Genomic DNA, 17,986 nt, shown 5'->3' with positions numbered 1-17,986 from the left:
AGCATCTTCTTTCCATTCTTTAACTGTTTTTTTTTTTTTTTTCCACAAATGGACAAGGATTGGATCATTTACTGAGTAAAGCCAAAAAATAAAAATTATCAGAGACACACACTCACTCACACGCGCACGCATATTAAAGAAAAAAATAGCATCACCGTTATCATCAGCACAATAAAGACTAGTAAGATAATATATAGTAGCACCATCACCACGCAAGGCAACAAAGATTGACCCGCAATTTTAAATAAAAAAATTGGATATACATATATACCCTCCATTGCATATATATGTCAAAAAGATAACAGTTTTACTTACTGCCCTTTCCTTAAAAACTAATAACCCAAAACAAAGGGAAAGAGAAACCTAAGCAAAGAACCTGCATTACAGCCCCCAAAAAGAAGAGAAGTTTGGTCTTTGAAGACTTGGAACTTCCTCTTCAGCCTTTTACACCATTTTTTTACTCCCTTGCCCTACAAAACATCAAATTTTTTATAACTTTCACTTTCTTTTCCCTTGCATTGCCCCCCATCCATCCACAACCCCATCAAAATCAATCAAATTTTAAATTAGAATCCATGAAGAACCCAGTCAGAGTATGAACACAAGTGTGTACAGATGAATACACATTCCCAAGCACATTCCACAAAGGACAATTTATCCCACTCAGCTCAACTAAGTTCCCAAAATTGTGGGTTCGAGTCCCTAATGCCTTCTCTGCGGCGTGATTCCTCGAATGTAAGCATCTTGCATTTCTTCTCAGGCTGCCAGAAGGTATGTAAATTGTCATGTTCTAGGCAAGAAACAGCTTCCTTATACAAACTAGCCTCATTGAACTTTTTTCATATTTATTTTTCCTTGTTTTCCCCAAATGGGGGTGATTTGCAATGTAAAGCACCAGGGGAAATGGTATTTTCACTCACCAGCAGGTTGTTTCTGCTCTGCCGGCTTCACCTGAACTGAGGTGGGAACAGCATAGGGGAAGCCAGCAGGCAAAAGCTGATGCGGGTTCCCAGAGGATTGTGCAATACCATATGGGCCAACTTGGAGAATCTGTGAGGATATACCACCTTTCATGTTGCTATTAGCCGCAACTACCTTGGCAGGATCAGAAGTGCTGGTGTTAGCAAGTGTGACTGGAGGGCACAACGACAACATCCCAGTTGAGGATGTACCCGATGACACATTTGGCTGCTGCTGCTGCTGTTCACGGCGGTTTCTTTGATGAAAATACCCACTTGCAGTTGATGCAGAGGAAGCGTTATTAGTTGACTGTGCTACTTGGGCTTGTTGAAGATAACCATTTAAGTACATATGGGATTGGATCTGGGTTTGGATCGGGATCGATTGCTTTGATAACTGCTGGGGCAGCAGCTGCTGCTGCTGTTGCTGTGGCAATTGAGATTTAGTTGAAGTGCTCGAATAAGAGGTGATATGGGGGTTTCCAAGGATTGATGCAACATTCCTTCCCCCAACCGGGGATGACTTCCGGCTAGGCACCGAAGGTGAGTTCTTGCCCTGCTGGGATGACAATGTAGAAGCTTGGCCAGCTTTGTTAGCAGTGGAAGTGGAGGCAGTTGTCCTTGGGCTTCCACCAGCACTCTTTGACATAGAAGTTGTGGGCGAGCCAACCATAATTGGTGGCGATGGAGACTGGTTGCGACTGGGAGGTTGTTGCCCTTGTGCTGTTGATGATTTCGTATTAGCCGCAAATGATATCTGCCCATGGCTTTGTTGGGTCCTACCTTGCTGTTGAGGATGGTTTTTAAGGGATGAGGAGGTTGAAGAGGACAGAGACGGAGAAGGAACTTGGGAAGTGGTTGTCCTTAAAGAATTCTTCCACTGAGGAGATTGAGTTGGGCTGCAGCTGGTTTGAACAAGGTTTTGGGGGAAAGAAGAGAGAGCATTAGCAAACTTTGTGCCCATAGAAGACGATGAAGGAAGGTGATCCGAGTAAACACTACCATTACTCGTTGCTTGAGTTTTGCTCCGAGCTGCTGCTGCTGCTGCTTGATTCTGCGCAATTTGATTCTGTACAATTTGATTCTGTACAATTTGATTCTGCTTCTGCATCAGAATCATTTGCTGCTGCTGCTGCTGCTGCTGTGGATTCCGCTGATTCATTAGCTGCTGAGAAGCAGTAACACTGCTAATGGAAGTAGGCATAACAGAACCAGAAGCCCGTGCAGTAGCAGACCCAAGATTAAGAGTTCTTGCAGAGCTATCAACAACAGTATTGCCCGTTATTGTGGTAACGGATGTATCAGTCAAATCTGGCCTAGAGGAGAAAGCAATAGACTGTCCCACTATTGACTGACCCTTTCCTGGCATGGCTTTTCTTTCTTCTTCAACTATAGAAGAATCACCTCCAGTTTTCCCTTCTTCAGAAACACGGTAATTCCTCTTCTGCGGCGGGGCAGCAATATACTGATAATTTTGAAGAAAAGGAAGATTCTGTGGAATGGTTGAGATGTCAATGCTAGGCCCGGTATTAGTACCATTAATGGAAGGAAAAGACATGGCAAAAGCTTGAGGCTCTACTCCAGCCTTTGAGCCCTGCTGATGTGACTGCTGCTGCTGTTTCTTTTCATTATGACTACCACTTGCATTATTGGTGCCACTGGCACCACCCATTGGTGCAGGAGCCATCACAGCGAAGTTAGATGGGTGTATTGGCATTGGAAAATTAGGGGGAGCATAAAAACTCATATTCGCCCGAGAAACACGGCTATCAGCAGTTGAGGGACTATCTTCCCCACCCATTTCAGACTCAAGTTGGCGTGCCTGATGAGGGACCTGCTGATTCTGCTGTTGCTGCTGCTGCTGCCGCTGTAGTGACTGTGAAGGCTGGTTTTTGGGCGCAGGAAACCCTTGCAAATTTCCACTACTAACATTAACTCCATTGCCATGTTGCCTCTGCTGCTGATTCTGCAAGTGCTTCTGAGAAGACGAGGAACCACTGGAAATACTTGCATTCTGATGACCTTGTTGTTGGCTTTGTTGTGATTGAGCAGGTGGTTGCTGCTGTTGCTGATGAATCTGTGAATGATGGATCATTTGAGAAGGATAGAAGGAATTGAAGAATGGCATTGCCTGACCATGGGTTGCTCTATAAGCTGATGCACCAACATGACCTGGAATTGGGAACGGATATGGACTATTCTGCAAAATTGCCAAATACTGAGTTTCATTCCCAGTCATATTTGCGTAGTTGAAGCTCATTGCTGGGGCTGCTGCTGCTGCTGCCGCCGTTGCTGCTGCACTCACTGCAGCAGAATTTGATGTACTTGATGAAGCAGCACTCCCGGCAGAAGGAGGCTTTACAGAACCAGATCGGACAGAAGCAGCTGCAACTGCTTGTTGCTGGCTCAGAGGGAAAATGAAAGCAGGACCCTGAAATTGAATACACGAGCCCCAAAATTCAAAAACCATCCACCAAAGAAAACAACAAGAAAAATCACAATAAAAACAATTTTGGAAAAAGGGAATCATACCATGATATTATTAGGTGCTCCTTGGGGCACTGTTTGCTGAAGCAAAATCTGCTTTCTCTGTGTAGCATCCACAATGTTGGCTGCTTGAGAACCTTTATTATCCTTTCCCCCAGAATGAGCTGGAAACATAGCGAGACTCTGACCCTTGTCCTGGGTAGGGTTCACCACTCTACCGGCAATGTTTCCATGCAATTCAGCTGACGGAACCACATTGAGATTTCCGGGCTTAGCCCCATATATGGATGCAGAACCAGCCGCTGCAGGCCAGAAAGGATTCATTCTCGCAATTTGCTGGTGATACAGTATATTCCGAGCAATGTAGCAGTGCGTTGCACATCTCTTAGGCCTAGGTTGCGTAAAAAGCAAATTTGGAGGCTGCACAAGTTGGAAAATTTCATTAGCCAAAAACATAATTGGTTCTCAACAAATTTTAACACGGCAGGAGAAAACAGTAGAAAAAATGACATACTTGGATAGGTGCAGGAGATACGGTGCTCCCATCCATGGATACAACTCCTTGTAATGGTGCCATATATCTGCTGATGAGAAGAGTGTCATTTCCCCAGAGAAGATTTTATCAAAAGCACTCATATACTGCTAATAACCGAAAGAGCAAGGAACACAAAACAAATTAATCCGATCGTACCCCATGGGAGGAAGTCCACCTGGCCACCCAGGTACAGACATTGGTAGAGGTAGAGAGCTCGTTTGGGCTGAAAAAAAAAAAAAAAAATACCAAAAATCACAAAATAAGAAAAAACCCAATTGGGCAAAAAAATTAAAAATAAAAAACAGGTTGTTCTCCATAAGAAACCAACCCAAAAATAAATAAAAAATACTAAAAAAGTTGAACTTACCAATTTTTTCATTGTGAGTGTGCTGTGACTGCTGCTGCTTCTGAACATTATGGTGAAAGTGTGACTTGTTGTTGCCGCTTACACTAGCGGTGCCGCTATCTCTATCAGTCTTTTCCAAGTCAAGCTGAAGATCGATGTTCCTCTCCTTAGGAGCAACAACTGGCTTGTGTGATTCAGCTTCTTCTACTGCTACAATTTTAGGCTTCTCGCTTTCAACATTGACTGTCTCTTCCTTGCCTATTGTTTTCACAACCTTTTCATCTTCCTTTACCTGAGGCTTAATTTCCTGCAGATATAAGTGGGGGGGAATAGTACAGAAGATATATTAAATTATCGCTGAGCAAACTTTCAAAGGTCATAAAAGAGACAGACAGACAGGCATGGGTGGCCCACACCACTCACCATTTCAACATCTGTGACCATAGCCTTAGGATCTACGGCCACAAATTCAGTCTCACCATCCCTTTCTGGTGACGATCTTAACGGAGGAGGAGCCTGCTAAACCCATCCAACCAAAAAATATATTAAAATTTTTAATTTTAATTTTAATTAAATTTTTTTAAAAAAAATTGATATTTCTGTCTTGGAAAAACAAGATCCTCACCATCAGATCTATCTGGAACTTTTCTTCTTTGTGACTCTCCACCTCAGTTGTAGTTAAATTCCTTCATAGCAACCACGAATAAATCAGCCCCAACACTTCTCAAAATAAATAAACAAATAAAAACAGAGAAAAAAAAAAAAAAAAAAGAACAATAATTATTGATGCTCACGCTTTATTCGCTTTCGCATCGTCACGATTGTCATCCAATCTGACTACAGGAGCTTCCTTCTTGGGCGACTGAGGCTCCTCTTTACTCACACCAACATCTTTATTCTCCGATTCGTTAGTCAAAGCTTTCGAATCCGATAAAACATTACTCTCTGGCTTAATCATCATCGAAGACTCTGGCTGTGCTACCTCCAACGATGGTGGTTGTACAACTTGAGAGCTTCCCAATTCGTACGAAACTCCTCCATTTTCGGCTGCAGATCCCGTGTTCTTCTCCGACGTTTCCATTTTCGCTGACTGATCCATCTCTGCCTTAGTTGTAGCCGAAATGGGACTGTTCCGGCCCGTGAAAATCGTCGAGTTTTCATCATCGTACTTCACCGGTCTTGGCTTTTTCCTCTTCGGCGCCGTTGCTTCCAATCAAACACCAATTTTTATCAGTCAATCACACCCAGATGAATATGAAATGCAATAACAGAGCTGTAAAGGCTTAAACTACGCACCAACGGTGGATATAGGAGTGACTGAGGAGCTAGAATTTTGAGGTAAAAGAGAAGAAGAGTGAGGTAGTGTTGAGGTTGAGTTGGAGATCGGCGAAGAGACTCTGGATTTAGCATCAGTGGATGATTTATTGGCTTCTCTGGAATCATTGGTAAAGCTATCTTGTTTTGAAAGTCCTTGTGGCTGTCTCAACATCCCATACAACACCTCTGCAATCTCTATCTCGATCTCATCCTGAGCTGCTGAAGATGACGACTTCGTCGTCGATTTCGGCGGCCGCAGTTTCGGTCCATTAGGCTTCTACAACGGCAGAAATCCCCGTCAGTAAAACACAAAACCAAAAAGGAAACACAGAGAATCAAAGAAAAGATTGGACGTTAGGAGTTCAGGACTCACCATCTTCTTCCGAACCGAAGCATTGGAAGAAGACGGAGAGGCCGGAGCTGGCGACGCTGCCGCCATCGACACGAGGCCGGTGTGTCTCACCGGCGATGTCGAAGCTTGCCGGTGAATTTGCTCTCCACCAACAACTCCTCCTCCGCCTCCACTTCCACCAGCCCAAGATTCATGTGACCTCTTCGTTGACGCTGAAACAAACAAACAAACAAACAATCAGAATAGGAAAATCCAGAAAATCAACCAAAAATAAAATCCTAAAAATAAGGCCTATTTTGACTCTTCTTGAGGATTCTACCAGAGCGAGCTTTTCGGGGCACCGACACGCCAATCATTTCATCGGGAGCTTTCCACGTCGGCGCTGCTCTAAAAACTTTGGCCGGCGGAGGAAAGCTCTTCCGGTGATTAGATAACGAGTTTGTTGAAGACGATAAAGGTGATGGATTCGGCGGAAGCATTCTAACAGAAGAGGCTACACCACCGCCGTTTCCTCCACCTATTACGACTTCGTCGTCTTCGTCTTCTTCTTCGTCATTTACACTCTCTTCAGAGCTCTCGTCACCGCCATCTTCTCTATTGCTACCGTGCAATAACCTATCTCCTCGCCTCCTCTTGCTCCGACTCAACCGATCTCTATCTCGATCACGCTCTCGGTCTCTGTCCCGGTCCCGATCACGATCGCGATCTTTCTTTCCGCTACCTCCTCGATCTCTTAGCCTCGCTGTTTCCTGTAACTCTACCGGACCATCTTCCTCTGAGAAAAAAAACAAAAAAAAAAAAATTCAAAGATAATGAATATAGGTTCTCAAAAATAGCCGATTCGATGAGAAGCTTTGTTAGATCTGAGAGAAATTTACAAACCTGGGGAGTCTCTGAGACTACCACTTCTATGTCTCCGTCTAGTTAAACCGTTTGTCGCCGCCATGGTTGCTCTCCTCGCTTCTCTGTTCCTATCCATCTTTGCTTCGTTGTTCTTCTACCGAATCAGCTATATCTACAATATTAATCTCGTCTCTCATCACAAGAAACCGACCATAATTCGCCGGAAAATGGTTTCTCCGTCAACGGAAATCGCTGTTTACGGTTATAAAAAAACCGATTCAGTAGATTCAAAGATCTTCAACGAAGCTCTCTATTAGCAGAAAACGAAAAAAAAAAAAGAAAAAAAAAAGATCTCAGCTTTCGTCTCTCTCTCTCTCTCAGAGCTTCTCACTCTGCGTTGCCTTCTCTTCGCTTTCTCTCTCTCTTTCTCTCTCTGTGCCCCTTTTTGTGCTCGCATCTCTTCATCATTTCGCTATTTCACTCTCAGCCAAACCCACTCCCAAGCCTAGTGGACGGCCACGATTCGAAACTGGCAGTAATTGCACCAATCTGAGCCGTTCAAAAGGAGACATATCCAGCGGTTCTAAGTGGCTAAAACCAACATGGCAAGATCTGGATCGTCAAATCCATTGTTCCTAGGGAGGCGCTTAGCCTTACCGCCACGTGTCAGCTTTATTTCTTCCCCAGCAAGCTTCTAATGTTTTACACTTTTACTTCACTACCGATTTGGTGTTTACTACTCTCCTATATAACAATATATAATAATCGAGTATTAAATTTTTTAAATTTATTTATTATATTCCTTCAGAGGAGTTGGAACAGTGGTTTTAAAATATTAATAAATGATGTCGTGACCGGCTATTACCGGTTGCAGAGACCTTGGTAAAAGCAACATGACGATCACAAGGAATCTAGGTGACCGCAGAAAATATCGTTCCAACCGGTCAAAATTCATTATTTTGGTTCCACGTTTGTATTTTACAATTTATTATTATATTATTAAGGGGGACGATAAATTGAAAATTATTTTTTTATAAATATATTTCTAAAAAAATTGACAACTGGGGGACCCACCTGGAAAGTAACCCCAAATTGCCATCCAGTGCACGAGATCTTCTCATTACCAGTAAAATGAACTTTATCCACCGTTGGATTTGATCTGACGTGGCGATTGGCTTTCAATTAAACAAACCCCGAGGCTAGATTCCCAACAAACAAGCAAGTCTGACCTGGCACCCGAACCCAACGAGGCTTGGGCATGTCGATCACCGAGCCAAGAGATCTTGGCCGTATTTTTGATCTGATCCAACGGCTGATATTGGGCTCTAAGCGGGGTGAACTCGAGTCACGGTCACGGAACTTCCGAGAACTGTGGGTCCCACTTTTAGCTGCCGATCTAGAAATTATTTCCTCGCGTTGGCCTATTGTCACGTTCGTGATACGTGGCAACGGATGGTGACGTGTCCTGGGTCCCACTCTTTATTTTTATAAAAATATTAAAAAAAAAAAAAAAAACCTACTCGCTCGGTCAAATTTTACAGCGCAGTTAAAAAAAATAAAATATTGTTTAAAAAGTGTGTAACCAAAAAAGCAAGTAAACAGTCTCTTTTTATTTTTTTCCGGCTTTTACTCCACGCGCTTATGGCGGAGTTCACATTTTTGTGTGTTTTTCGGGTACACTGACTTTTTTGAAGTGTGTACAGCGTGGCAATGTCATTTTCTCTACGTGTCAGATTGTGCAATGGACACGTGTTATTAGTCACTTGCTTATTCTTCGCCTTGTATCTTGTTTATTCGCTACCCTTCCCACTTCCTCACAAGCCAGTAAATATCTTTTGCTATAGATAGGGAAATCTAAACTAACATTGCTATTTAAAAAGTTGAACTGAGACAGGCGATACTATTGCTTCACGTGTCCGCTAAAAACCTTATCAATTTTATGTCTCCATAAGAAAATAGAAAGTGGAAAAAACACAATTACTTCAACTTGTTCCGTGGAAAAAACACAATTACTTCAACTTGTTCCGATTCGCTCAATTAATAATTTATAATCAGATAAGATATATAAGATTCTCACCTTATTTATATTAAAAACTAATTAACATTTTAATTTAATAATAAAATGTAATCATAAAGTTCAACCCTATCCTCATGTGTGGAGGAAGGATCATAGAGAAAGGAACGAGCCAGTGAATAATGTTCCAAACCACTAAACATAGTCCTCACAGTCATCCAAATACATTTTGAAAAAGTCTCCTCTAGCATTGAAATGTCTAATCTAATCTTTAAAAGTGTCTAGTGACTGTAAGAATTTACAAACGATGAACTATCTCAGTTGTCATCACGTTCGATTGCCGGAACACGACACTATTACACAATTGTCTACAAGACTTGAAAGATTTATAGCAAGGCAAATTGAAATTTGATACTAACTTTTAAACAAAATAAGTAGGAGAAAAAAAAAAAAAAAAAGTGGGGTTGGTGATAAATTATTAGCACGGGCTAGTCGTTTTATCTTTTTAGTTGATAAAGTAATAGATTTTGGGAGACTGCTGTGTCCACGTCAGACGAGGCCCACACAAAAATGGTTGACCCACCATAATGGATCCTTTTCTCCTCCTTTTGTCGCTTGCGATGAGTTTTTCTCATTCCCTCGCAAATCGCAAATCAGTGTCAAAAAGCTTTTTATAAAAAATAAAAAAATAAAAATTTAAAACAAAAAAATTTGCCTCACTATCATGAAATCTTCATGAAATGACACGTGTACAATCAGTTGCTACGTCATCACTTGCCTCCGTGGCTTTCTGTACGACCGTATACTCTAGCTCTAGCTCTAGCTTTAGCCGTCTAGAGTCCTATCTAAATTTTTTATTATATAAAATAAAAGTTAAAAAAAAAATTTAAAGTAAATTGAGTTCAATCTGTATTATTATTACTTTAATGGGAGTAAAAACAATTCTGAAACCCGTACGTATTTTAAAGTATTAAGTTTAATGAATTTTATATTTACACATCTTCTTTTTGAGGAATATGCATTATTATACTACGGTAACCTATTATATTGATTATCAAAATAAAATTAATATTCTATTGACCTGATATTGTAAATAAATGAGCACTAATTAAATAATGTTTCAAATTTTATTTTAACGTTTTTTAACTCAAAATGTTCAGAAATGCTGTCGTCTTTGTTGGGGTAGGGGCAATGCAAACTTTGATCAGAAACAATAAATCTAGTCACATTTTCTTCACAAAATACGTACATATATATATATACACACACATATACATATATATATATATATATATATATGTGAATAGAAAGAGAGATAAAAAAAAAAAAAAATTGTTTGTGTGGCATGTTCTGATTGCTTTTTATGTCCATTTCACCATTTGGTATCATATTTTGAAACTACTTTTTATTTTATTTTTTTCTAAGTAGGGCTCAATTTTTTATTGAGTTGATGCTTTTTTAGAAGATTAATGCTAGAGATACAAATTTTTTTATAAAAAGTTTTACAAACTACCTGTGTAGTGAGTAGTTATTAATAAATAAAAAAAATGATATTAATGGTGAGGTTAAATGAAAACTAATAAGAAGTTGATCACATCACTAGTATGTAAACATACTATAAAATAGTTGGTGGCTATAGTTTTACTCTTGTAAGAAAAAATCATTTCAAAGATCTAATATAATTAATAAATAAATAAGTTGTACCAAAATAAAAACGTTGTGAATAATTAGCTCATGACTCTATACGAAAGTGGTGTTGTTCTAATCAAAACTTAGCCCCTTAACAATTTCTTGAAAAAAATTTGCAAACATTTTATGTACATAACATTGCTTAGCGCTAAAACAACAGCCATGTCTTTTTAAATTTAATAATAAAAATGAATTTGCCACTTAATAAAAAAAATTAAAATACTAAGTACAACCTTTAGGTAGGAGTAATTTCAGGTATTTCTCGTGATGGCATATCTCTTGTGCTCCTTACACATTCCTTATTTGCTCATATGTTCCCTTCTCTATATTCTAATTGAAAAATAGATGCTCCTCTAGTCCTCTTCTCTATGTTTATATATTGACATAATGCCTCCCCAACCATATGTAGTATTTTTTTTTTTTTTTACTTCTCTTGTCACGCAACAAAATGCCAAACCATTGACTAAAAAAAAATGAGATACTTGGGCCTCCTTCATATATAGAGAGATAATGAATTTTTTGCTCTTGCTCAACCTTTGAAGGAGAGTATGGCACCCCGCTCCACATAGCAAGAACTCATACGAGAAAAGGGGTTCACCTTGGCAAAGTCTCCTTATAAGAGTAATCTCGATCTTTTGTTCTCAATTTGTTATAACAATATATGTCATAGTTGTTAGACATTTCATAAATCTCTCGAAATTCATATGCTTACCTTTTTCAATTTATTTCCAATTCATATTATTCACTACCTCTCAAGCTGCCATAATATTGTTTGTTATTAGTCTTTTTGGGATAGAAGTGATTTGAATCTCAAAGATCATTTAATAAAGTTTATCTAATCTATTGGCCCATAATTTTGAAATTGTTTTATAAATCACATTGCACAAATTGATTGTCATGTACTCTGTTCAGAAAGATAATTCTCAATCAATAATATCACACCCTACAATATGCTAAAAAGTTTATAGAAAATGGTAGACAAATCATCAAGCACCTTCGATTTTTGTGGGTTGCATTTGGATGATAGCCTGAGCAACCTCTTTATCTCTGAACTCCTACAAAAGCTCTGCATTCATATCAACTATGACTTCTTTAACCACCATAACTAGCAGATGATCAACACGCTAAGGTTAGGAAGAAGTATAGTTGATTCTTAATTATTAACAATATCTTGCTTTCCCTTTTCATTTGTTTGTCACACTCCCATTCGCTCAGAAACCTTTTTTTAGTGAGTCATTTCTTCATTTTGAGTTGACATTAGACTTTCTCAAAGCTTGTTTGATCATGTTAGAATAATATTTAAGTATTAAATTCATTGTTTTCTATTAACTTAAACTTTTTAGAATATTTCGTAATTTATTATGGTATTGGAGCATATGATTCTGAGTTTAAATCTTATCTTTGCTCTATCTACTGTTTAATAGTTAAAATTTTCACATGTTGAGTTCCACTTACTAGGGAGAGTTTGGACCCACATGTGAGACAAAATTATAGAATAATAATCAAATTATTAAATTTAATATTTCTTGAAATAATGGTCAAACAATTAAATTCATTTTTTCCTATCTACAATTAGTAATTTATCATGTTAAAATAATAATAATAATAATAATTAAATGATAGATTACCGAATTCCATTGTTAATTGTCATAATGCCTTTGCAAATTTACTATTTTTTTTCTCTATAGTTTCCTCTATCCCAGCATGCCTCATCCACATAGCCTCAAACTTGAATCCCAGTTGCCTTCTTTGGCTTGTCTTAGATATCCTAAAATGATTATTCACAACAATAGTTACCTATATATAATAGTTTACCCAAAAAAAAAAAAGTTACCTACATATAATAAGTTATATGATTCAAATCAATCTATTACCTTATTGATTTAAAATTAGCAAAGATCCATACTATTAGGATATCACCTTTTTTTTTCTTTAAATAAAATTTAATAATTAAAATTTTCACATGTTGGGCTCCACTTATTAGGGAGAGTTCGGACCCACATGTGAGACAAAATTATAGAATAATGATCAAATTATTAAGTTCAATATTTCCTAGAATAATAGTCAAGCGATTAAATTCATTGTTTCCTATTTGTAATTAGTAATTTATCATGTTAAAATGATAATAATTAAATGATAGATAACCGAATTCCATTCTGAATTGATATAATGCCTTTGCAAATTTACTATTTTTTTTTCTCTATAGCTTCCTCTATCTCAGCATGCCTCATCCACATAGCCTCCAACTTGAATCCCAAATGCCTTCTTTGGCTTGTCTTAGCTACCCTAAAATGATTATTCACAACAATAGTTACCTATATATATAATAAGTTATATGATCCAAACCAATCTATTACAGTATTGATTTAGGATTAGCAAAGATCTGTATTGATTTAGGATTATCAAAGATCTATACAATTAGGATATCACCTTTTTTTTTTCTTTAAATAAAATTTATGGTGAGAGTTATTCAACCATAATATGGTTGATAATGTATCTTAGCACTTTGTTTGAGAGTTTATAAATAAACAATAGAATAGTATTTGCCAAAATACCAGCTTGATAATAGTAGTAGTTGTTGATAAGCCTAATGTTTGTATTTGTAGTTATTGTTAAAATATCAATTGATTTTTTCCATAGTTGGGTTCGAACCTAAATCTTTTATTTGACTACAAGAAACTTTATCATTTTTTAAAAAATAATAAATTTTATTATTTAAGCTAATTGGATCCCATATACTTAATCCTTTGAATACCAATGTTGTGCGACTTGTGCTTCACTTGGTGCGTTATGTGCCATAACTATGGTGAGTATACTCAGCAAAGTATATTAAAATGTACAATCACTGCCAACCCCTAGACCATTTTTTGGTTGCAAACTTAATGTACTTCTTTATTGTTGTTGGACCAAAAAAACTAATCTAAAAGAAGATCCATTACTTAGTTAATAATTATTATATATATATTGCTAGACCTATATTTGCAGACAGCTAAGAAGGACTAGTTACTACATAGTATTCCCCCCTTTTTTTTTCTTCTCTCCAATTCTATTTATTTTATATATATATATATATATATATATATATTTTGGCTGCTACTCCTTATTTTATATTTTGAGAAAGTTAAAAGAACTCACAAGTCACAATGACCAAGTATTGAGAAGTTGGTAAGCAATTCACATGGCCTCCATACCCAGAAAAAAATTTCTTTTTGCTTTTCTTTTTTTTGGTATGGAGGGGTCTAATGGATGAGAATTTGACAAGGCCCAAACCTTCAAATCGACCAATGTTGTGTTGCAATATTGTTTGAGAGTGGAATCTTTATGAGTTTGGAGGAAAAAGAAATTTTGTATAAGAAAGAAGGTCCACAAAGTGGGACAAAGCGTGTAGTATCATACAGTTCCTTTTTAACCCCACAATGTTAAAATCCTTTTCTTTACAATAAACAAAGTTTCCTACTCTTCATCATGCCCTTTATCTTTTGTATACAATAGAAAAGGGACCTATCCTTGATTTTGTTTGCTAAAATACATGAATCATTTCTTTAAAGCCATTGGGTTTTTAAAATATAGTATTATAGTATGTTATTTTTTTTTTGTAGGTTTGTTTATTCTATTGGAAATTGGATTATTTTGAACTAACATGGCCATTTGAACAATATTTTATCCCTTTAAAAATAATAAATAAATAAAACTAATTTGTGTGATAGTGGCACACGACAAGTTCTCTCATGCTTACTAAAAAAAGGGAAGAAAAAACACAATTATCTTTGTATTAAAGTCCACAAGATCCGAGCCTAAGCTATCGACAAAAGAATTAACATATTATTTTTATTTTGACAAATTACAAAGAGAGGGGATGGGGTATGTGATATGCCACGTGGGCATGGCCCCACGTGGGAAAATGTAAGGTATAGTGTGAAATCGGTGATGTCAGAATTGTTATCATATGATATCAACTTTGCCTTTGTTGAATGAAATTGAAATTTATTGAAAATAAAATAAAATTTCAAAGAAATTGTATTGAAGTTTAAAAAGGCGGGGGTCATTGGCCTCTTTCTTTGTCAAGTGGCAAACAGTCACATTTCATTTTTATTATTATTTTTAGAAATTTTTTTTAAATATTATAATATTAATTTTGTTTTACAATAGTAAAGAAAATTGTTTTGTGAAGCCAGCTAATCTCAAAGTTGGAATTTGTTATGCTATGATGTCACCAACTGCAAGTAACTTGCATGGACAAAGCAATTGAAAACTCGCTACAAAGAGTTGTCGATCCCAAAAAAAAATTTAAAATAAATCTAATTTTGACTACTACATTTTATATGGGACAAATTGATAATTTATTATAGTATATATATAAAATATTTTGTACCCAAAGTGATTCCAACAGATGTTCGTTTCTGAATTTTTGTCACCTCTTAAAAAAAATTATTTGGTAAAGTTTACAAATATTCATTATTAATTGAACTATTTCAAGGGAAAAAAAAAAAAAAAAAGTAATGCTAGAGATACAAACTTTTTTACAAAAAAGTTTACAAACTGCTGATGTGGTGAGTAATTATTGATAAATGAAAAAATAATATTAATGGTGAATCTAGATGAAAACCAGTAAGAAGTTTGTGACATTAACAGTTTGTAAAAATATTGTAAAATAATTTGTATCTATAGTACTACTTGAAAAAAGAAGAAGGCAATTGAAACAAAAATCAAAATTTTAGAACTTGTTAAAAATTTTCATTGTAATTGTGAGGACGAGGATGCACCTCGAACCTCAAGGACGGGCACTAGCTATGTGAGACGCATAAAGTTAAAACATCAAAAATGAAAGAAAGCAGGCTTGGCACAAAAATACGAGAAGGATGAAGAAAGAAGAGTGTATAAGTCATCCCCTCCGCATTAAATACAAAACAACCACTCCTCTGACCGCATTAATGAGGAAATAACCATGAGCAGTGGTGGCACAGCTAATATTGCAGGGTAAAACTTATTAGTGTATTCTGAATGAGACAGGAGTCCTAGGAGTACAATCTCAGCCCTCCAAGTATAAGATTAAGATGCTCTGTGGTTAAGTATAAAAGGAAAATGAAGAGAAAGGGAGGAAGGGGAGTTGGGTAGCCAAGAACTAAAACTTTAGGGGTGATAGGCCCAGTAGTAGGTATCTATGTATATGTTGGGCTGGAAGCTCAATCTGAGGACGGGTAAACATTGTCATGGGAGTCCGTGTTAGTGAATGGAGAGGTGAGTTTTGGTCATAAGATTCCAAGAAGGTGGTCCGAGGATGAATGCATCCTCGGCTGAGCAAAGCCAAGGTACAAGGGTATGGTTTGCCATCCAGGACAACGTTCCGAGAGATTCTATTGGTAAAGATAAGCATCATAGAAGCATAGGACAGAAGGAAGCCATAAAATATCTAAAAGAAAGCTGCTACCACCACATTGAATACTCTGTAGCTAACTCTCTTGCCACATTAATGAGAAAGTGATACCTAAATAGTAATTTTTAGTCTTACAGCTACTCCCCAAAGATTTCAGGAAGGTGCTGATGGGACAATAATCAACATTAGCAATCTAATCTATACGTGGAGGATAGAGATGAAAGGAGGAAGATAATATAAAATAGAAAGAAAATCCTAAGGGAAAGGGATCGGGAAATTAAGAGAAAAACACTGTAACAACAAGAACTGTGCTTGTAACTAAATTTAAGAAATATATACAAGAGCTGATCTCCTTGGATTGTGCCAATGACGATTTTTTTAAGATAAAACTAGTCAGTCTTTACTTTATTGTGATTTGGATCTATTATAATTGTTACCCAACTCATTAGAGCCTAATTTTCTGATCCACTCTCTACAAATTCATTGTATTGGGTTTTTTGGGCCTAGATCCTTTTACTTTTTGGGCTTAGGAACCAAATTGTGTCCTTACAAAAACATTTGTATAAGTCAAAAATAAACACATATATATCAAAATATACTTTCCTTGGGCTTGACCGAGGAGTGTTTTTCCTTTCAAAATTGCTTGTCTTAATCATTTTCTTTACTATCTATCCCATTGTGATTAACATTTAGCTCATTGAACGATTGTTATTCAACCTACTCTCTAACAAATCTATTGTTGTGGGCTTATTGGACCATTGTCCAAATCTCTTTTGGGTCATGGATCAAATTGGGTCCTTACAGTAATTTATACATTAATTAATAATAAATTTGGTAAGAAATTTTAGATTACTTTCAATAGTGAATATAAGTTTAGAAGTAGTTTTAAATGAGCTTTAAATATGAGCAATAAGTAGTTATGGATGGGCTTGAAATAATTTTAAATGGTGTTTCCAAATGAGACATTTAGTGTTCAAATGCCTTATCCTTTACCTTTTAAAAAAAATCCCTTATCCTTTAATTATTGAATTATCAACAAAAAAAGAGCAAAAGATTTAAATGGGCTAGAAATAATTTTAAATAAAAACGAAACTTAGCATAGAATTATAGCAATTGAATTACAAGTAGAATGATGCACGACACAAAAGTAGAATGCAATTAAAATATAATTTGACTAATTTATTAAGTTTTCATTTTAATATATTATACTAATCACTAAGGATGTGCAATATATGCATAAGAAAGTTTGATAAGAAATTATATATGATGCATATTTAATTAATTAGTATTGGGTTAAAATAAGTTATTTTAGGATTATTTGTAACTCTAAAAACCAAATTAAAAATATGTGTTTTCAAAAGTTTACGTGAGTCATGACAATAACAGAAGAAGTTAACAAAAAATCAAAGTTATTTTATTTATTTATATATAATTAGTCGCCAATTTGTACAATGCATGGGAACATTTGACAAAAAAATATTTATATATAATACATGTTTAATTAGTAAATATTAATAAATAAAATTTAAATCAATTTTTAATAGAACATAACTTTCATAATTTAATTAGAATTTGTTTAATGTTGGGTTGCTTTATAAATAAATAAAAAGAATAAAAATATATGATAAGTTAACAACATGATAAAATGTGAGCTTTTAAAATTTGATGTGGTAACATTAGAAGAAATTAACAAAAAGTCATGAGATTTTCATTTTATTATAAATTTAAATCTTCAATTAGGGCTTAAAATTGTATAATATTTAGATAGCAACCCAACTGTATTGAATTGACCTTGTGAATAATAATCCTAAATTATGCCTAGCTGTTTGGTTTAACTGAACATCTTTCGAAATCATTTATCATTTTCTTCACCAAGACATATAAGAACAAAAAATATACACATTAAACCACAAAAAAAAAAAAAAAAAAAAAAAAAAGAAGAAAGGGAAATGCACAAAATGAAAACCATTACGTTTCTGAAGTTGACATGAACTGATTGAAAACTTCACTTCAATATGAAATTTGAAAATTAAAGATTGAATGGTCAAGTTAGCTTCATATGCAAGTAAA

General features: G+C 36.1%; 1 protein-coding gene across 7 annotated transcripts; it reads right to left on the bottom strand.

Annotated features, from left to right (window-relative positions):
• Positions 1-238: 238 nt before the first annotated feature.
• Positions 239-7,435, bottom strand: LOC126689375 (protein TIME FOR COFFEE). 7 transcript variants are annotated; one of them, XM_050384550.1, is made up of 13 exons: positions 6,879-7,432; positions 6,316-6,771; positions 6,018-6,208; positions 5,624-5,921; positions 5,122-5,533; positions 4,953-5,013; positions 4,751-4,843; positions 4,349-4,634; positions 4,138-4,204; positions 3,961-4,030; positions 3,492-3,866; positions 921-3,390; positions 239-761 (listed from the first exon to the last, which is right to left on the bottom strand). In XM_050384550.1, exons 1-13 carry the CDS (start codon positions 6,973-6,975, stop codon positions 757-759), a joined length of 4,881 nt encoding a protein of 1,626 aa, XP_050240507.1. In that variant the 5' UTR covers positions 6,976-7,432; the 3' UTR covers positions 239-756. The 7 variants fall into 7 exon arrangements, with proteins under 7 accessions (XP_050240507.1, XP_050240506.1, XP_050240504.1 ...); XM_050384549.1 differs by having other exon boundaries at positions 239-3,390; positions 5,624-5,918; positions 6,879-7,435; XM_050384547.1 differs by having other exon boundaries at positions 239-3,390; positions 6,879-7,434.
• Positions 7,436-17,986: the final 10,551 nt, after the last annotated feature.

The sequence above is a fragment of the Quercus robur genome, chromosome 6 (genome assembly GCF_932294415.1).
Source record: "Quercus robur chromosome 6, dhQueRobu3.1, whole genome shotgun sequence".
Lineage (NCBI taxonomy): Eukaryota > Viridiplantae > Streptophyta > Magnoliopsida > Fagales > Fagaceae > Quercus > Quercus robur.
Note: the sequence above shows the minus strand (reverse complement) of the source record. Positions and strands in the feature narration are given on the sequence as shown.

What these genes read in the sequence shown, in the direction of transcription:
- LOC126689375 (XM_050384547.1), bottom strand. Translation starts at nt 6,975, where the DNA reads ATGGATAGGAACAGAGAAGCGAGGAGAGCAACCATGGCGGCGACAAAC. An exon ending in AGTTCCAGATAGATCTGATG is followed by an intron (nt 4,844 to 4,952) that starts GTGAGGATCTTG and finishes TGGGTTTAGCAG; the next exon opens with GCTCCTCCTCCGTTAAGATC. An exon ending in TGGTCACAGATGTTGAAATG is followed by an intron (nt 4,635 to 4,750) that starts GTGAGTGGTGTG and finishes TTATATCTGCAG; the next exon opens with GAAATTAAGCCTCAGGTAAA.